This window comes from Acanthopagrus latus, chromosome 22 (assembly GCF_904848185.1).
Source record: "Acanthopagrus latus isolate v.2019 chromosome 22, fAcaLat1.1, whole genome shotgun sequence".
Classification (NCBI taxonomy): Eukaryota; Metazoa; Chordata; class Actinopteri; order Spariformes; family Sparidae; genus Acanthopagrus; species Acanthopagrus latus.
This window is the reverse complement of record NC_051060.1, coordinates 12692613-12707437: the sequence shown is the minus strand read 5'-3', so window position 1 is coordinate 12707437 and position 14825 is coordinate 12692613. Positions and strand designations below refer to the sequence as shown.

General features: G+C 41.2%; 2 protein-coding genes and 1 long non-coding RNA gene across 6 annotated transcripts in view; 2 read left to right on the top strand and 1 right to left on the bottom strand.

Annotated features, from left to right (window-relative positions):
- tagapb (T cell activation RhoGTPase activating protein b) overlaps nt 1–6104 on the top strand; it is a 20971-nt gene extending 14867 nt beyond the window's left edge. For both annotated transcript variants that reach the window (XM_037085678.1, XM_037085679.1), the window contains exons 6-14: nt 114–198; nt 342–395; nt 738–807; nt 1071–1222; nt 1819–1980; nt 2513–2622; nt 2929–3115; nt 3396–3477; nt 4169–6104. In XM_037085678.1, the coding sequence (XP_036941573.1) occupies nt 114–198; nt 342–395; nt 738–807; nt 1071–1222; nt 1819–1980; nt 2513–2622; nt 2929–3115; nt 3396–3477; nt 4169–5334 (2068 nt within the window). In that variant the 3' untranslated portion in view covers nt 5335–6104. The remainder of the gene's footprint in view (nt 1–113; nt 199–341; nt 396–737; nt 808–1070; nt 1223–1818; nt 1981–2512; nt 2623–2928; nt 3116–3395; nt 3478–4168) is intronic.
- LOC119012149 overlaps nt 1–10223 on the bottom strand; it is a 12652-nt gene extending 2429 nt beyond the window's left edge. The window contains exons 1-4 of one of the 2 annotated variants that reach the window (XR_005072378.1): nt 10085–10223; nt 2886–3085; nt 2495–2608; nt 1780–2012 (exon numbers count right to left, since the gene is read on the bottom strand). This is a non-coding gene — a long non-coding RNA (uncharacterized LOC119012149). Of the gene's footprint in view, nt 1–1779; nt 2013–2494; nt 2609–2885; nt 3107–10084 lie in introns of both variants that reach the window. The other variant, XR_005072379.1, reaches the window with a different exon arrangement.
- On the top strand, nt 10218–14825 carry rsph3 (radial spoke head 3). 2 transcript variants are annotated; one of them, XM_037085685.1, is made up of 8 exons: nt 10218–10435; nt 11086–11173; nt 11317–11446; nt 11552–11697; nt 12027–12230; nt 13673–13835; nt 14005–14091; nt 14683–14825. In XM_037085685.1, the coding sequence occupies exons 1-8, from the start codon at nt 10326–10328 to the stop codon at nt 14727–14729; spliced, it is 975 nt and encodes a 324-aa protein (XP_036941580.1). In that variant the 5' UTR covers nt 10218–10325; the 3' UTR covers nt 14730–14825. The 2 variants fall into 2 exon arrangements, with proteins under 2 accessions (XP_036941580.1, XP_036941581.1); XM_037085686.1 differs by having other exon boundaries at nt 10219–10435; nt 11092–11173.

Here is a 14825-nt window from a genome sequence, read left to right as displayed (position 1 = left end):
ACTTCAAATAACAGACATTTTGTGTAGAAATGTTCAAGCAAAATGCCGAGGAAGAGTTGTGAATAGGTGCAAAGATTCTGAAGACATTTTTTTTTTTTTTTTTGCCATCGTAGGAAAATTAAAGACGCAAACGTGAGGGTTGGTTGTGCCTCTTCACCGCCAGACGTCCTCATGAAGGTGTTGAGTGGCAGCATCACAGTGAGTCTCTCAGCGATCACTTCACCATGTACAAAACAAACCAATGGGTTTTTTTGCTTTGTTTTTTTTTTTTTAATTTTAAAAAAAATGTTTTTAAAAAGATTTCTTACTAAATTGTTTTTTTCTCTCTGTCTCTCTTCTAGACTAAAACTCTAACAGGAGGTGGCATGGAACAATTCATTGAGCTTCCACTCGATGTAAGTAAAGTTTTCTCTTGGTGTCTTGAAATTCAAATATGTTGAAGCAAAAACAACTGTTTGCGAAAGACAGCTGCGCCTTTCCACTTATGCTGAGGGGACATAAGACTGAAGTGATAAGATTTACAGCTTGAAGATAACAAATACTGCTATCCCTGATCGGTTGTTGACTTCTGTAGTGTGAGTGATTCACTCTGCACTCATTCACGTGTTAGCAGGCGTGTAGCGAGGATTGCACTGCCGGGTGATTGAAAAAAAAAACTCTCTTAGTTCCCCTTTGCAATGCTCTTGTTCCACTTGCACACTCGTCACCACATCGCCTTTTCTTTATTTTGTTGCCAGGGCGATGCAAAGACTTCTGCTCTGCCAAAACAGTTGAATAACCAGGAGGAGAAGCCGCAGCAGCCCATTGGTGAGTTTGAAAGTGTCAGTTCGCCTGGAGGGAGGGGCTCGTTAACGGTGCCATGTGTGCCAACATGAGGCCGAGGAGAACGACCACAGAAAACAGAAAAGGAAATGTAGCTAATGATAAGAGTGAAGTGAAGAAAACTCTTTGACACGTCTGTTTCTTTGTTGCTGTGTTGCGCAAGATTCTGCCGACAGATAAACTCTGTGAATGTTATAAAACGTTCTGAATATGCAAATAATGGATGAAACATTTCTGCTCCCCCTCAGAAAACAAGTGGGGCCTGGTGAGGAGGCTCAGGAAAGGCTCTAGTTTCGTCAGCAAGGCGCGCCGGTCTGATGCAGACACCAAGCCGCAGCTGTTTGGACGGCTCCTCTGCAAGATATGCCCAGACGAGCGCTCACTTCCTAAACCAGTCGCAGTAAGTCAAGTTTCTGTGTTAAATGTCACATCAATCATCTCAACACATCCACTTGCCAGTTGAGTTTCTCTGAACTGCTTAGTCGCAGAATAAAATGTCATTCTTCTCGGTTTGTTCCTAAAGTTTGCTGTCTTGTTTTAAGCGACACGGGACAGCACACACAGTTCTTCAGGAAAAGGATGCCTAATGTCAATTTCCCCAGTTTGTTCTGGCCATGTCAACAAAACATGCGAGTGTTTCGGCTTAGCTGCCCACATCGGAGCATGGTTACTACACTGACATACCGTTAAGCGTGTTGGTTGACAAGACCAGAATAAATGATTGTCCTGAAGATTTGTGTGTTTTTTCAAACATCTTCTGAAGAGCTTTTGTGAGCACATACATTGATCAGGCACCTACTTATGTGACCTTTACCAGTGATTCTAAGAATTATGGCAGGAAACCATGCAAGCTCATGAGCTGAGCATGAGGTTGATAAGCATTAACTCGACAAGCACCCAACACACACACACACACACACACACACACACACACACACACAACACACAGCTTCTCACCTCTTCTCCTCTACCCTTTGCTCCCCGTCACTTCACCAGGAGATGCTGGTGTTGCTGAGGAAGAACGGGCCGTCGACAGAGGGAGTGTTTCGGAAGCCGTGCAACAGAAAGAACATGAACGACATCAAGGAGCAGCTGAACAGCGGCGTGGAGGTGGACATGGAGGGCCAACCAGTCGTGCTGCTCGTCGGGCTGCTCAAAGTAAGCACCAGTGCCAGCTACACCTAATCAAGCTGCAATAGATGCTCCTACTATGTTAATTCGGTCATCACCTACTGTACCACAACCACAGCTACTACGGCTGCAGCTGCTGTTACCGTACTACCGCTACCACAGGGGTGGAAGAGTACTCATATCTCTTACTTGAGTTCAACTAGGCCACAGTGTAGAAACTCTGATACAGGTCATCAGAGATTAAAAGCAGTTGCGGCTGAGTAGATGTAGAAAGTAGTGGAAGTGGAAATACCCAAGTAAAATACCTTAAAATTGTACTTAAATACAGCCCTTGCATACTTATAATATTCAATCTGCTATAACATAACATACAATACATATAGGCCCGCATCTAAAATAAGAGTTCCCTCTCTAACACAAGCATGTTGTTTGTGTTGCGCCCCCACGTCTTCCTCAGATCTTACAGATAAGCACCAGTTTAGTTTAGTGGCAGATTCAAGAGATCGTTTCTATTAATAAGTACTGTATCTCATCACTGTACCTCTCTTGTTTGTTGCAGAGCTTTCTGAAGGATCTTCCTGGCAGCCTGCTGGCATCTGAACTTTATGACACCTGGATGACAGCTCTGGACAATGAAGACCCCCAGCAGAGAGCTCTGGAAATCACAAAGTAAGCAAACAATGCCTGCTAATGAGTCCAGAGAGTGCCATTCACCTGCAGCTGTACCCTCATTTGTACATGAAAGGTGATCTCTTCGTGATTTATGTGGTCAAACGTAAATAGGTGACATTTTGAATGGCGTTTGGCAGACTTTGGGGGGTGTCACAATGTCCGACATGTAGGTCGAGCACAAACCACTTCTCTTTTTTTTAGTCTGTCTTCTGTTGAAAAGAGGGAAGAAGTGTTGAATGAAAAAAGTGCACCAAGCTAACCTCTTCTTCCTGTTCTCCTTTCTTTTCTTCCTTCCCCCCTCAGGGTGGTAGACCAGCTCCCGGTGGCGAACAAACTCCTCCTGCAGCATCTCGTGTGCGTCCTCCATCACATCGTCGAGAGCGCTGACACCAACAAGATGGACGCCTACAACCTGGCGGTGTGCATCGCCCCCACGCTGCTGCAGCTGGACGGCACCCCACTGGATGAGCAAAAGGAGAAGCTTGAAAAGGTAGAGAGTCTTGTTATGAGTAATCTCTCTCACTTTTGGTGCTTTGAAGCTTTGTGGTTCAGAGTGCAGAAAACCTCAAAAAGGTTTCATAAGAAAAATTGCACAGATGCTTGTTAGCTCTTAAATGCTATTAAAAACACACAGGATCAAGGACCAAATGAAGAGCGGTAGTGCATCTGTTCTGAATATCAGCTTTGATTTTTCAGGGTTCTTTATCTAATTTTCAGTTTTGATGTCGTTCATTTGACTAATCATGTTTCTTTTATCCGATTTGCTGCAGGTCACAGAGCTAACTCAGTTCCTGATCGAGAACTGTGAGATACTTGGAGAGAACATCCCAAATCTGCTGGATACTGATGAAGGTACATTGATGTATTTATTTACATCACTCAAATCTTCTATTATTGTATCTCCTATCTCCATTATTAGGGACTGTGTGACTGTGTGTGACTGTAGGGACTCTCCTTTTGACTTTCACAACATCCTCCCCCACAATTTCTTAAGCTAACGATGATTTCAAGCTTAATATGTTGGGGGAACAAGAATTTTTTATGTAACACAAATAGCATATTAGGAGACGGATTGACAAAATGATGTATCATAAAAAGGAGATCTCAAAGTTTAGATATTGCTCCTTTTAGTAACTACAAACTTAAGCCCTTTCACAGGGATGTGAATGTTGTTTGTTTATGGAAAAACCCAGCAAACGCACATTTTAGACACATTTCATTTTATTCATTTATTCATGTTTATCATGTAACTTCATCTTTAGCAATGGTAAATCCTGCAAAACATCTATTCAATCAAATAAAAATAGCCTAGTATAAAAATAGGAAAATTAAAGATGCTTCCTTACGCTCCCAAAACTTTGAGACTACCTCGCCCTCAACAGAAATAAATGAATAAAAAACCCTCTCCTCACCTTCCCAATGATAATTTATGTACAGTCCTTTACTCAAGTTACATTCAATTCATATTTGCACAAGAAAATAAGTAAATATAATAGTAAAAATGAAAGATCCTAATCATGTCCCTCTTTCCCCCACTCTGCAGACTCACTGTCCTCTCAGCATCACGACTCTGCGTACGACAGCACCGACCCAGATGGAGATGGAGAGGCCGGAGAGAGTGCCAGCTCCACACACGGAGAGATTGGGTCATCTTCCTCCCTCAGCCCCAGCCTCACTGCCTCCATTTGGCCAGCTGATGCTGACTTTGACCCGAAGCCAGCTTTTAACCGCCGCTGCTCTGAGCCCATCATCCTCATCTCACCTGACCTCCAGAGCCTGTGCAGCCATGCCAGGAGCCATGACGACTGCTCGGTGGAGAGGCGGGACTTTGAGGAGCAGCCTCTGAAAAAGCAGATCTCAGATGACTCCTTCCTGCTCAGACGACGAGGTGGAGTGAGGCCGGTGTTGTCTTTTCCGAAACTGTGCAGCAGCTCCAACATGGATTCATACATGGCGGGGAGTCGTGCTAAGGACTGCTCGAGCTCTTCTCTAGAGAGCGCTGCCTCTAATCAGTCAGAGGGGTCCGTCTTCACCAGCTCCCCTGTGGCGTCGCCATCCTGCCCCAGGAGAGCAAACAGCGCCAACCAGTCTTCGATGGCTGCAAAAGCTCAGCAGGAAATTCCCAGACCCATTACAGATGAGAAGAGGCGTTCACAGTCCATGAGAATCACCAGTAAAGTCCTCATGAGGACCAAGAGCTTAGGGGCCTTCAGCAGGAGCAGCCTGAAGAAAGACATTCAGAAAGAAAACTCCTTCCCCTGCGAAACTCTCCAGGAAGACTCTCAAAGTGAAGCAGATCTGCCAGCTGAGCTCCTGCACAAACCGCGCCCTCTGTCTGCCATCGAATCGTTTAGGCTTGCGGACAGCAAGCTGCCCTGCAGGCCTCCAGCCTACCAGCATGCAGTGCAGACCGCCGGTCTTCCTCCACAGTATGGATCAATGACTGTACATGATGCTGTGGAGTTCGAGAGAAGGTCCCGTCCATCTTCTGTAAATTATGACTTCCCGCCTTCCTGTTCTGGCGACCAGTACATAAACTGTCTTGCTCAAGCAGCACAGAACAATGGTGACATTGTCGAGCGGCGGCAGCCTTTCCGCCAGAGAGCTATGTCCGAATCTGTGTCCGCTGCTCATCGTGAGGTTGTGTCACGGAGATGTAGCCAGCCTGTGTTTGAGGAATTGTCTTATGCCAAGGAGTCTTATGTTTGACTGACTTTTCAGATCAGATTATCTTGTTCAATGTCAGTGGGCAGAGCTGGAGAAGCAGTTGTCAAACTGCAGAGTTAGCGGCTGGCAAGCTTCTTCTTTTTTATTCATTCAGTGCCTGGATGATCTGGATAGGTTTACCTTATTCTTTCTGGCTGAGAGAACTTAATGTGGACAGATTGTATGTTTCTGATAATAGCAAGGGAGCTTGGCCTAATAATAACAGCCACTTCTTCTCCTCTTCTCCTTCCCTTGTCAATGTTCTTTTGTGGGTTAGACAGAAAAACTGTGCCCACTGAGTTGGAGAAATGCTCATGTTTGTACAGAGAGTCTAATCTGTTCATTTTTCACTGGTTCACTTTGATTGAATGTCAGCTATGTGCCGCCTCAATGGCTGCACTTTCTCAGTAGTACTATTTAGAGTACATGATATAAAATATGTAGTTTGTGATAGTTATCTAGTCCACCACAATGAAGCTATGAACACACAGCTAGCTGTGGATAAAATATGCTATGAGTTTTGATTGTCTGTGTTTTGTTTGTTGATATATGTACAGTCTAGAAAGTTGAGCACAAAGTTTTTTGGCTTTTTGTAAATCCTTTGTCCACTTCTTCCACTACACTAAAGCACTTTTCTTTCATTGATCTATGCTTTGTTTATTTGTGTGCTGAAATGTAAATAGAGTGAGAATGCAATAGTTAGATTCCACCTGGAATTCCACTGTAAGTGTAAGAGAAGTCACACAATAAAAGAAAAATAACAAAGTGAAAAAGTGTATTTGTTGTATTTCTATGTGAGCTTTCAGAATGCTCTTGTCTCAAATGGAGCTGGTGGTCCTGAATTGCTCCCCAGTCAAATCATTAGCGGCAGAATTAATGAGAAAATGGCTGCGAGTGACTGAATTGGCCCGACTTCACATTGCTCAACGTGTTACATAATGGAGGCGAGTGGGCTTCATTGAGAGCATTGAGAACAGTGTGTTCTGGCACATGTGCTCATGCAGAAGGAAACCAGACATGGTCACATGGGCGGATTTGGTTTTTCTCTGAATTGCAGTTCCTCTTCTCTCTGAGCTGATGCCACCTCTTCCTCTGTAACACTTGGTTTCCTTCCTTAAAGACTCAATATTATTCAACCAAAATCTGCATCGAGATACAAAAGGCCTGCAGGAATGTGTGCATTTGTGAAGCATGGCTTGTGTATTAAAAAAGAAGCATTTGAACAGTAAACTCATTGTTTACGTAACAGGAGAAAAACAAAACAAAACAGGAAGACCTTAGACAATGATGGAGAACAACATCCCGACCAAGCCTCAGAAACAACCACAGAGCCTGATTGTCAGCAATTCAAGCTTTACAAAGTTAATCTTACTTTATCTTTGTCCTAAAGATATCGTCCCTGAAAAGAAAGGTAAATGCAGCACCTTTCAATGTGATCTGTGATGTTACCACTGCTGAGTCACATGTTAAATGTTAAGACACTTTAATGCGTCATCAGCTCATATCTGTTATGATCTTTGAGAATCTGTTGAGAGACTTGTGTGTGGTTATAGGTAATATCCAAACATCCTCTTATGTCCTCCTCTACTGACTTATGACGAACATCGGTGAAAGCGTTTCTTGTTAACATTCAGAGAAATTATGAAGACTGGACCAGAACTTTTAATGATGGCTACAATTATTTCCAGTATTGATTATCTATTTTCTTGATTAACTAGCCATTTGTTTGATCTATAGAATATAGAAAAACAGACGGCATGCTAACATGCCCACAGTGACAATGCCAACAAGTTCACCATCTCCTCCAGATAAAATCCAGATTATTTCCATGCTGCTGAATAAATATCCTCATTGTCTTTTTCTGGTAGCTTGCCATTAACTGCCAGGTGCTAGAACTGTTTAAATGGCTAGATCGGCAAATGGGAATTTCAAAATACAAGTGTAACCTAAAGATAATAATATGGATCGATGTTTTCACTTTGCATCAATGGCATTAGATTTTGAATCACTGAATTCATATGGATGCGGATCAATGGATCCTCACACCCCTGGTTAGCGTTCTAACATTTGTGTATAATCACTTATCCCAAAATAGAGCTGTGGCTGACTCTTGGTACCAAATCTGATGGCGATCCATCCTGTACTGTTGAGTTTTATGTATTTTAAAGGCAAGTCTAGGGACAGGCATTGCAAATTAGCTTTGACTATAAATGATGTAGTGTGTGGTAGGTTATGATGCGTACTATGAGATAAATATTACAATAAAAATAAAACAGTCATCAACTCACAAAAGTAAGGAGAATCCATCCATGAATGTCTCTACAAAATAACCTGGCAATCCATTCAATATGCTAGTTGTTGTTGCCAGTCTCTACCAAAGTGTTGGACAGACTGACAGACTGCCTAAATTGCTTGTTTATCCTAAAACCCAAACTTTGATTTTGTTATTAAGAAAACAGAAAAGAACCCTGTTTCAGTTCGTCCAGGAGCTTGACCTGACTTTCCAGGTGACATGAGGGTGAGGTGATAATGATCATTTTTGGGTGAATTGATCTTTAAGAGCCTGCTCAGAGATGTCCGTGACTGAGACTGATGCTTCAGTCTTGACCTCAGAAAATACTGTTTGAATGATCTTATCGCAAGTGCCTTTCACTGAACATTAAGCCACATTCTGAGGACTTTCTCAGTGGATGGAGTTTGCTCAGTCGTAACTGAGACTGGTTTAGTTATCACATGAATCGTGAGTACGGGAGTTTTGGTGACATAAAAACAGTCTTGCACTCGCATTGAGATTAGCAGGTTACATTAAGTTTAACAGTAGATTATCATGAAGTTTCCCCGCGTCCTGTTTTTTTTTTGAAAACAGTAGATGACATGATGAAACACTGAGGAAGGCTCTCGACCACGATGTGCATGCTTTTTTAATCAAAGATGTCCTCAATATAATTAACAAAATGGATTTGCAAAAATAAAACGAGGTCAGAATAACCTCAGCAAACGATAAAAAGATGATGCTGTGAGTACATTACTCTACAGATAAAACAGATGAAAGTGTATGCCCTGCCGGTTGCATAATCTCATGGCTGACAGTCAACACTAATGAGAGAAAGCTCACACAGTGGCAGGCAGAGCTGTTTACCCTTTAACAATGCATAATGGTTTGTGACAGCTGAAACGTACACACCGTAGCAAACAAATCCCGACCCTTTGTAACACTGAATCCTCCCCCTTCTCTGATCAAACATTTATTATTCCTTTTAAAATACATCAAAAACATATGAGGTAGCTCCGCCATGGTTCTCTTTCTGGCTGTGGCTATATTTGGCTGTGAACAGAGTATAGTTTTCTTGGAAATGTTATATAATAATCCTTTGTTCAGTCACTTAAATCGGGAGTGTGGCTTGTTATGTCACAAAAAAAGGCAGGCAAAAGTTTGCCAAGATCCCGGTCGTTCAGACTTCTTATATCGAGTCACAAAACACTCTGACCACAGCGTTCTCACCTTTGTCCTCACAAATACAGTTTCAGTTCGCTGCCCTGCTTTTCTCTGACACTTTCAGGCTTTTCGTAGAGCTGAAAATGCTCTTTGTGGTTAACATCCTCTTGAGTTGAGTTTCTGCTTTCCTTTGCTTTAATGCCTCTCGCCGCCCACATTTGAATGTCGCCTGCCAGCAAAACAAATCTGTTTTCAAGTTTTCAAGTGCGCAGCTTTGTTTTGTTCGTACACAGTTTCGGTATGCAAAAAAAGCCCAGGGTGCAACAGGTGTCGCGCCGGCACCGCGACATTCAATATTTTGACTTGTTACTTCTTAGTTTGCTGACACCACGATGACAAGAGTAGAAAATGTACAATTAGAATATTCAAAAAAAAACCAAAAACTTTTCGAACTCTTTAGGTCCTCTTAAGCTACTCATGATTGATACCTAAAGAGCAATACAAGGTTCTTTTTTGGGACCTTTCAACTTCTTTGAGCACGAAGGGGTCATCTTATCAACAGGTTCCTCAGAAATTCTGAGATGTGTTGAAATACAGAACAGGAAAAGCCACACAAAGCGGTGAAAGCTTTTCAACAAGGCCTCATCACGATCCTATTATGCTACAATATCTTTAAACATCGTTATTCTTTTTTTCAGATTGACAGCTCATTCCCGAATAAGCTATGGTACCGAAAGGTCCATTAGGCTTTTGATTGTCAAGAATGAACTTTTCAATCCTCAAACTAACATGGCTGAGAAGTTCTTAAAGAATAGAAATTTGAATGTCTACACCTCCACGACAAACTCCATCTGCTGTGGAAGATTAATGATAGAAAGGTCCGGAGAAGCTACTAAATGACCTAGTGGTGAGACTTAATAAGATAAGATAAGATTATAAATGTTACTATTGGTGGTGGCAGTGATAGCAGTTTGAGGAGGAGAAGGATGTGAAGTCATAGCAGTAATACTAGTAAGTATGCTAGCAGTAGCAGTGGTCTTGGTGGTGCTGGTAATAGCTATTACCACTACTACATATTGGTAGTCATAGCAGTAAGAGTAGAAACAGGCTAACGTTATAGCAGCATTAGTAGTAAAAGCTAGTAGCAGTAGTTGCAGTTGAGGTGCAAAACAAAGATAAGCAAAAGTCTGAAGTTAAATGCACGTAAATATAACATTTCTGGTGATAAAATGACTTTATGTATGAAAGGTACATGAATATAGGTGGAAATAGTTCCTAAATATGCTTAGTAAAATATAAATACAGAGTTACACTGACCTTGAATACACGGAGAACTGAAAACAGTAGTGGTGGTGACAAATAAACAAACAAACAAACAAACAAATAAAAAAATACGTTAAACTCCTGTTTTAAAAGGAAGTTACGTAACGACCGTTAAGTTCCATTTCCTGGAGACGGTTGCTACGACAGTTCCCTCTCCTCTCTGCCTGCAGCCAAACATTAACGTCAGCTCAGTGTCAAACAACGGTGCCTGCCGGTTTCTGAAAGTTTCCTAAAAATGGCGTTTGTTTCACGGAGCCACAGAGATCCAAACGAAACTTACACCTTCTCAAGTCGACCAAGACCTGTTGAGAACCGCCCCAAATACAGAGGACCTCCGTTTGAACAGTAACTATGCTGCGTTTGTTATGTTTGTGCAGAGCGCTAATGTTGGTTCAGTACAACTAGCTACATCAAGACAGATAGATCTAACGTTAGCACCACCACCAGAAAACATCGTAATATTAAGCAGGATATATAAGCAAATTATCCTGCAGATGAAATGTCTAATTCAAAAGATATTAGTATAAAGTAACTAAGTAAACATACTCAAGTACTGTACTCACGGACACTTATCTCTACTTTTCTATAGTACATCTCTTTTAGTGTACTTTTCAGGGACAGACATTACAGACATTATCGTTACAAGTTAGTCATAACTTACTGATAAATATTTTGCATAGATAGAGTATAGCTCATGGGCTTTACCTTCTCCATATATAACACTTAAATGCTACTTGCACATCAATAACCATCAATATCATAAGTCCAATCAAATAATGTATAAAATAATGTCAAATTCTTTACTATGGGTACTTTTTCTCTTGTTACTTTAAGAACATTTTAGCTGAAAACAAAAGGTTAACTGAATGATAAGTGTTTGCACATCATCAGATGGATGCTGTCGCAGACCATCACAGCATTCTCAATGTTAAACCATTCAGGCTAACAAGTGTTAATGACTAGCAACTTCGGGACTGCCCTGTATTTTTCCTTTGATGTAGGATGCAGAGTAATTATGGAAACATTATGTATGACCGTCGTGTTGTCAGGGGAAACTCTCATGGCCAACACATCATACCAACTGTAAGTATAAATATCCATTTTACTGTAGACAGACAAGAAAATCTCAGAGGCATTCTCTTTGAAATTAAACTATGTTTAATCCCTGGTATGTTTGCCTTTCTTTCAACCACTTTAAAATGTCTATCATATCCCACCTTTGACAGGCGGCTCAGACACACCCTATTGAAATACAAAGACAACAAGAGATGAGGAGGAGAAAACGAGCCCGGGAGCAGTTCAGGACCATGACTCCCGAGGCCCTGCAGGGCAGAAAACACATTGAAATCCAAACAGGTCAGGCATTTCTCTGGACAACTTCAGAACAAATCTATCATGAGTTTGTCAGATATGCTGTTGGAAGCCAAATCCAGCTTATAATAATCTGACCTTTATGTTCAGAGCTTTATCTGGAAGAACTGAGCAATGTTATAGTGGCTACAGATACTGAGTGCCAGACAGATGCTTTCCTGGACAAACCAGCAACCCCACTCTTCATACCTGCTAAATCTGGCAAAGATGTTGATACACAGATAGAGGAGGGAGAGGTAGGTGATCCAAATGGGACGTCTGGTGACTCTTTGCAGGCTCTGCATTTCCAGGATTTGTAGTAATTCACATTTTATTAACTTTTGTGCGCAGATTGTAACGTGATGTGAAAAATGAGACCTTACCTGTCTCTCTTGATTGCCTCAAGCCTGTTGATGATTTGATGAAGTTGTTCAATTCTCTTCTTTCTGAAGAAGTGGCTCTGAATTGTAATTGTCATGTAAGATGTTAAGGATAAAGAACATCCGCATTGTTTACAGGTATGATCAAGTTAAACCTAATGTTTCAAAATGCATTTTAACACTGCTTACTACAATATCCTCTGCAGTTGTTTGACTTTGACCTGGAGGTGCAGCCAGTGTTGGAGGTGCTGGTGGGTAAGACAATCGAACAGTCTCTGATGGAGGTGATGGAGGAAGAGGAGCTAGCCTGTCTGAGGGCCCAGCAGAGAGCCTTCAATGAGCTGCGCAACAATGAGCTGGCAGAGGTGAAGCGTCTTCAGGAGCAGGAGCGACGCCACAGTGAGGAGAAAGTATGCAAATTACTGAGATATATGGTGCATTTCTTTTCATTATATTTTTATTTGAATCCTGAAGAAGTCACTTGGATGATGATTTAGACATTTGAAACCATCAGACCTATTTCAGTGTAACCCTACATGGCTGCACTGTTGGTTATTTCACAACGGAACTTAAGTAAAAGGTTCATATCAAGAGAACCAATCAGTGTTTCACAGTAAGAACATCAGAATCTAATAATAGTTGATAGATTGTATGTTTATGTTGCCCAGGTGACACTGTCATCAATAAATCTTATTGACCTCTGGCCCTGAGCATATTAGCGACACTGTTAGGCATTAAATTTGAATGTACTAATTAAATATTATTTATTAACTTAGTATTCTTTTTCCTATCTTTACATTTGACTTGACATTTGAACAGTATATAGATGTTTTGAAACCGAATTTTTTTGTTTTAACAAGTAATATCACTGATTAATCAATAAATGATTAAACAGCTTTCTGTTTATACATATAAGATGTATAATATATATACAGTATACAAAATATAAATGTATCTTGCTACAAATTGCAAATACTTGCTAATCAGTTGTATACAGAATAAAGGACAAAATACAGGTATGAAAAAAATTCTCAGAAGCAGCCATATGTACCTTTTTTTAACTTTAAAATAACAGCTTCAAAATCATGTTGATGGTACAGTGTCTTGTAAAAGGATAAATGACGTCTCTGTCAGCTCCACACAGTGGTGTTGCATGCAGAAGCTGTGGGGGCGCCAAATCGCACAACATACTACTTTCCACATAAGATTGCTTAAGTATTTTGTCATTTTAAAATTTCAAAAAGCTAGCCAGAGCTCAAAGTCCCCCAAATTCTGTCAAGTGCTTCTTAACATTTTCATTAATCGGACCGGTGCATCTGATATTCAGCAGGTCAGATTTTTTTTTAAAAGGTATAAAAAAATGTTTTGTTTCTAAAATTTCTTGTTGCATGTGCTGTGATTTAAATGAAGAAATATATAATCTCCAGCTTTATTCCTGTTCACATAATTTGTTAAGAAATTGAATTCAAATATATAATTGGGTGCACAGAAATGAAAAAGTTAGGCCCACCAGTGCAACCAGCATGAAAAGTTAGTCCGGAGCCCTGCTAGCTTTAACTCCATGTAGCTGCATCAGCACCACTTATTGCTCAATTGCACCACAGTGGGTTTTTTAACTTAGGTTTCGGGCTTCGTCTATTCACAAATGGATGGCTAGCACTGACCCCAACCCCTACTGAGTTCCTGTTCTGCTTATTTCAATGAATCATGTGGTTGCCACTGTCCTTAAAAAGCATCTGGTTCTGTGTGCTAGAGGACTTTTTCTGTGAATTACGATTAAATCAAATCAATGTACTTGATCACTTACATTATAACTCAGAGTTTGTTTCAAGAAAGTTTCCTCTGACCTCAGGAGCGTAGAATTGCCCAGCAGAGGGAGATGCTGAAGAAAGAAAGAGAGACCGCGGAGAAGATTGCTGCCCGGGCATACACCCAGCAGTACTTGGCTGACCTCTTACCAGCAGTCTTTACCTCACTGAGGGGCCACGGCTACTTTTACGACCCTGTGGAGAAAGGTCAGCCTTCACCTGCTGCAGTATCCTCCAGCATCAGCTTTCTCCTCTCTGACACATGAGGGTGTTGTTGCACTCCATTGCACACAGCTGAGGAGTGACTAGTGTGAGATGAATCATTGATATGATTTCGGTATGAGTGTTTTATCATGTTTGCGGTTCTTATTTCCAGATGTCGAGACCAATTTCTTCCCGTGGCTGATGAATGAGGTTCACAAAAGTTTGGAGAAGAGATACATAGCAAGAGAGCTGCTGGACAGTAAGACAATACAGTATATTTTTTCACTTGTTCAGAAGACATCCCTCTGCTTACGATGCGCAGTGCTTTAACTTGCAAACCTGCTTTCTCTGATGCTCCATGTTTGTTTAGAATCTCTTTCTCAAATCCGACACAGCAACCAGAAGACTCAAAAACTTCACCTTCAGCACCAGTATTTATTTAGTCTGTCATGTCAGTGTACAATACTTTCTCAAAAATGGACATAAACGGTAGGCTACAATCTGTCATGTCATGAGTAAAAGCGCATATATTACCTGCAATCATAATAGTTGTGGATGGAAACTGAAAATTGTAAGAAATTCCAAATATGGGTCACCACAAACCCTCATCAACAAGTTCTTGGGTACAGTTTGAACACTTCTGCTACAACACAAACATGACAGGCACAAACATTACCTTCTCCTAACTTGTTAGAGTTAAACCAACATGTTCTAAAAGCTGTTGATATCCGGTAGAAAGTACTCCTCCAGGGGTAATGGTCATAAACATTGCCTGGGCGCTATCTAGTGGTTCTTTTGAAGCATTACAGAGGTTGTTTATGACACTGACTGAGACATCTTCATCTTTCAGCTATCATCCAGGAGGTCGCCCAGAGGAGACTGAACACAACCTGCTAAATCTGACATGTAGAGACACTCGGTGGTGATGAGTCACTGAGAAAGGACAAGTGTATGAATGTATATTCTCAAAAATAAAATGTTGGTGCACTGCAA

Excerpts from the sequence above, each read along its gene's own strand:
- rsph3 (XM_037085685.1), top strand. The coding sequence starts at position 10,326 with ATGGCGTTTGTTTCACGGAGCCACAGAGATCCAAACGAAACTTACACC. Across the intron at positions 11,447-11,551 it reads ACACATTGAAATCCAAACAG|AGCTTTATCTGGAAGAACTG; the intron begins GTCAGGCATTTC and ends CTTTATGTTCAG. Across the intron at positions 14,092-14,682 it reads AGCAAGAGAGCTGCTGGACA|CTATCATCCAGGAGGTCGCC; the intron begins GTAAGACAATAC and ends TTCATCTTTCAG.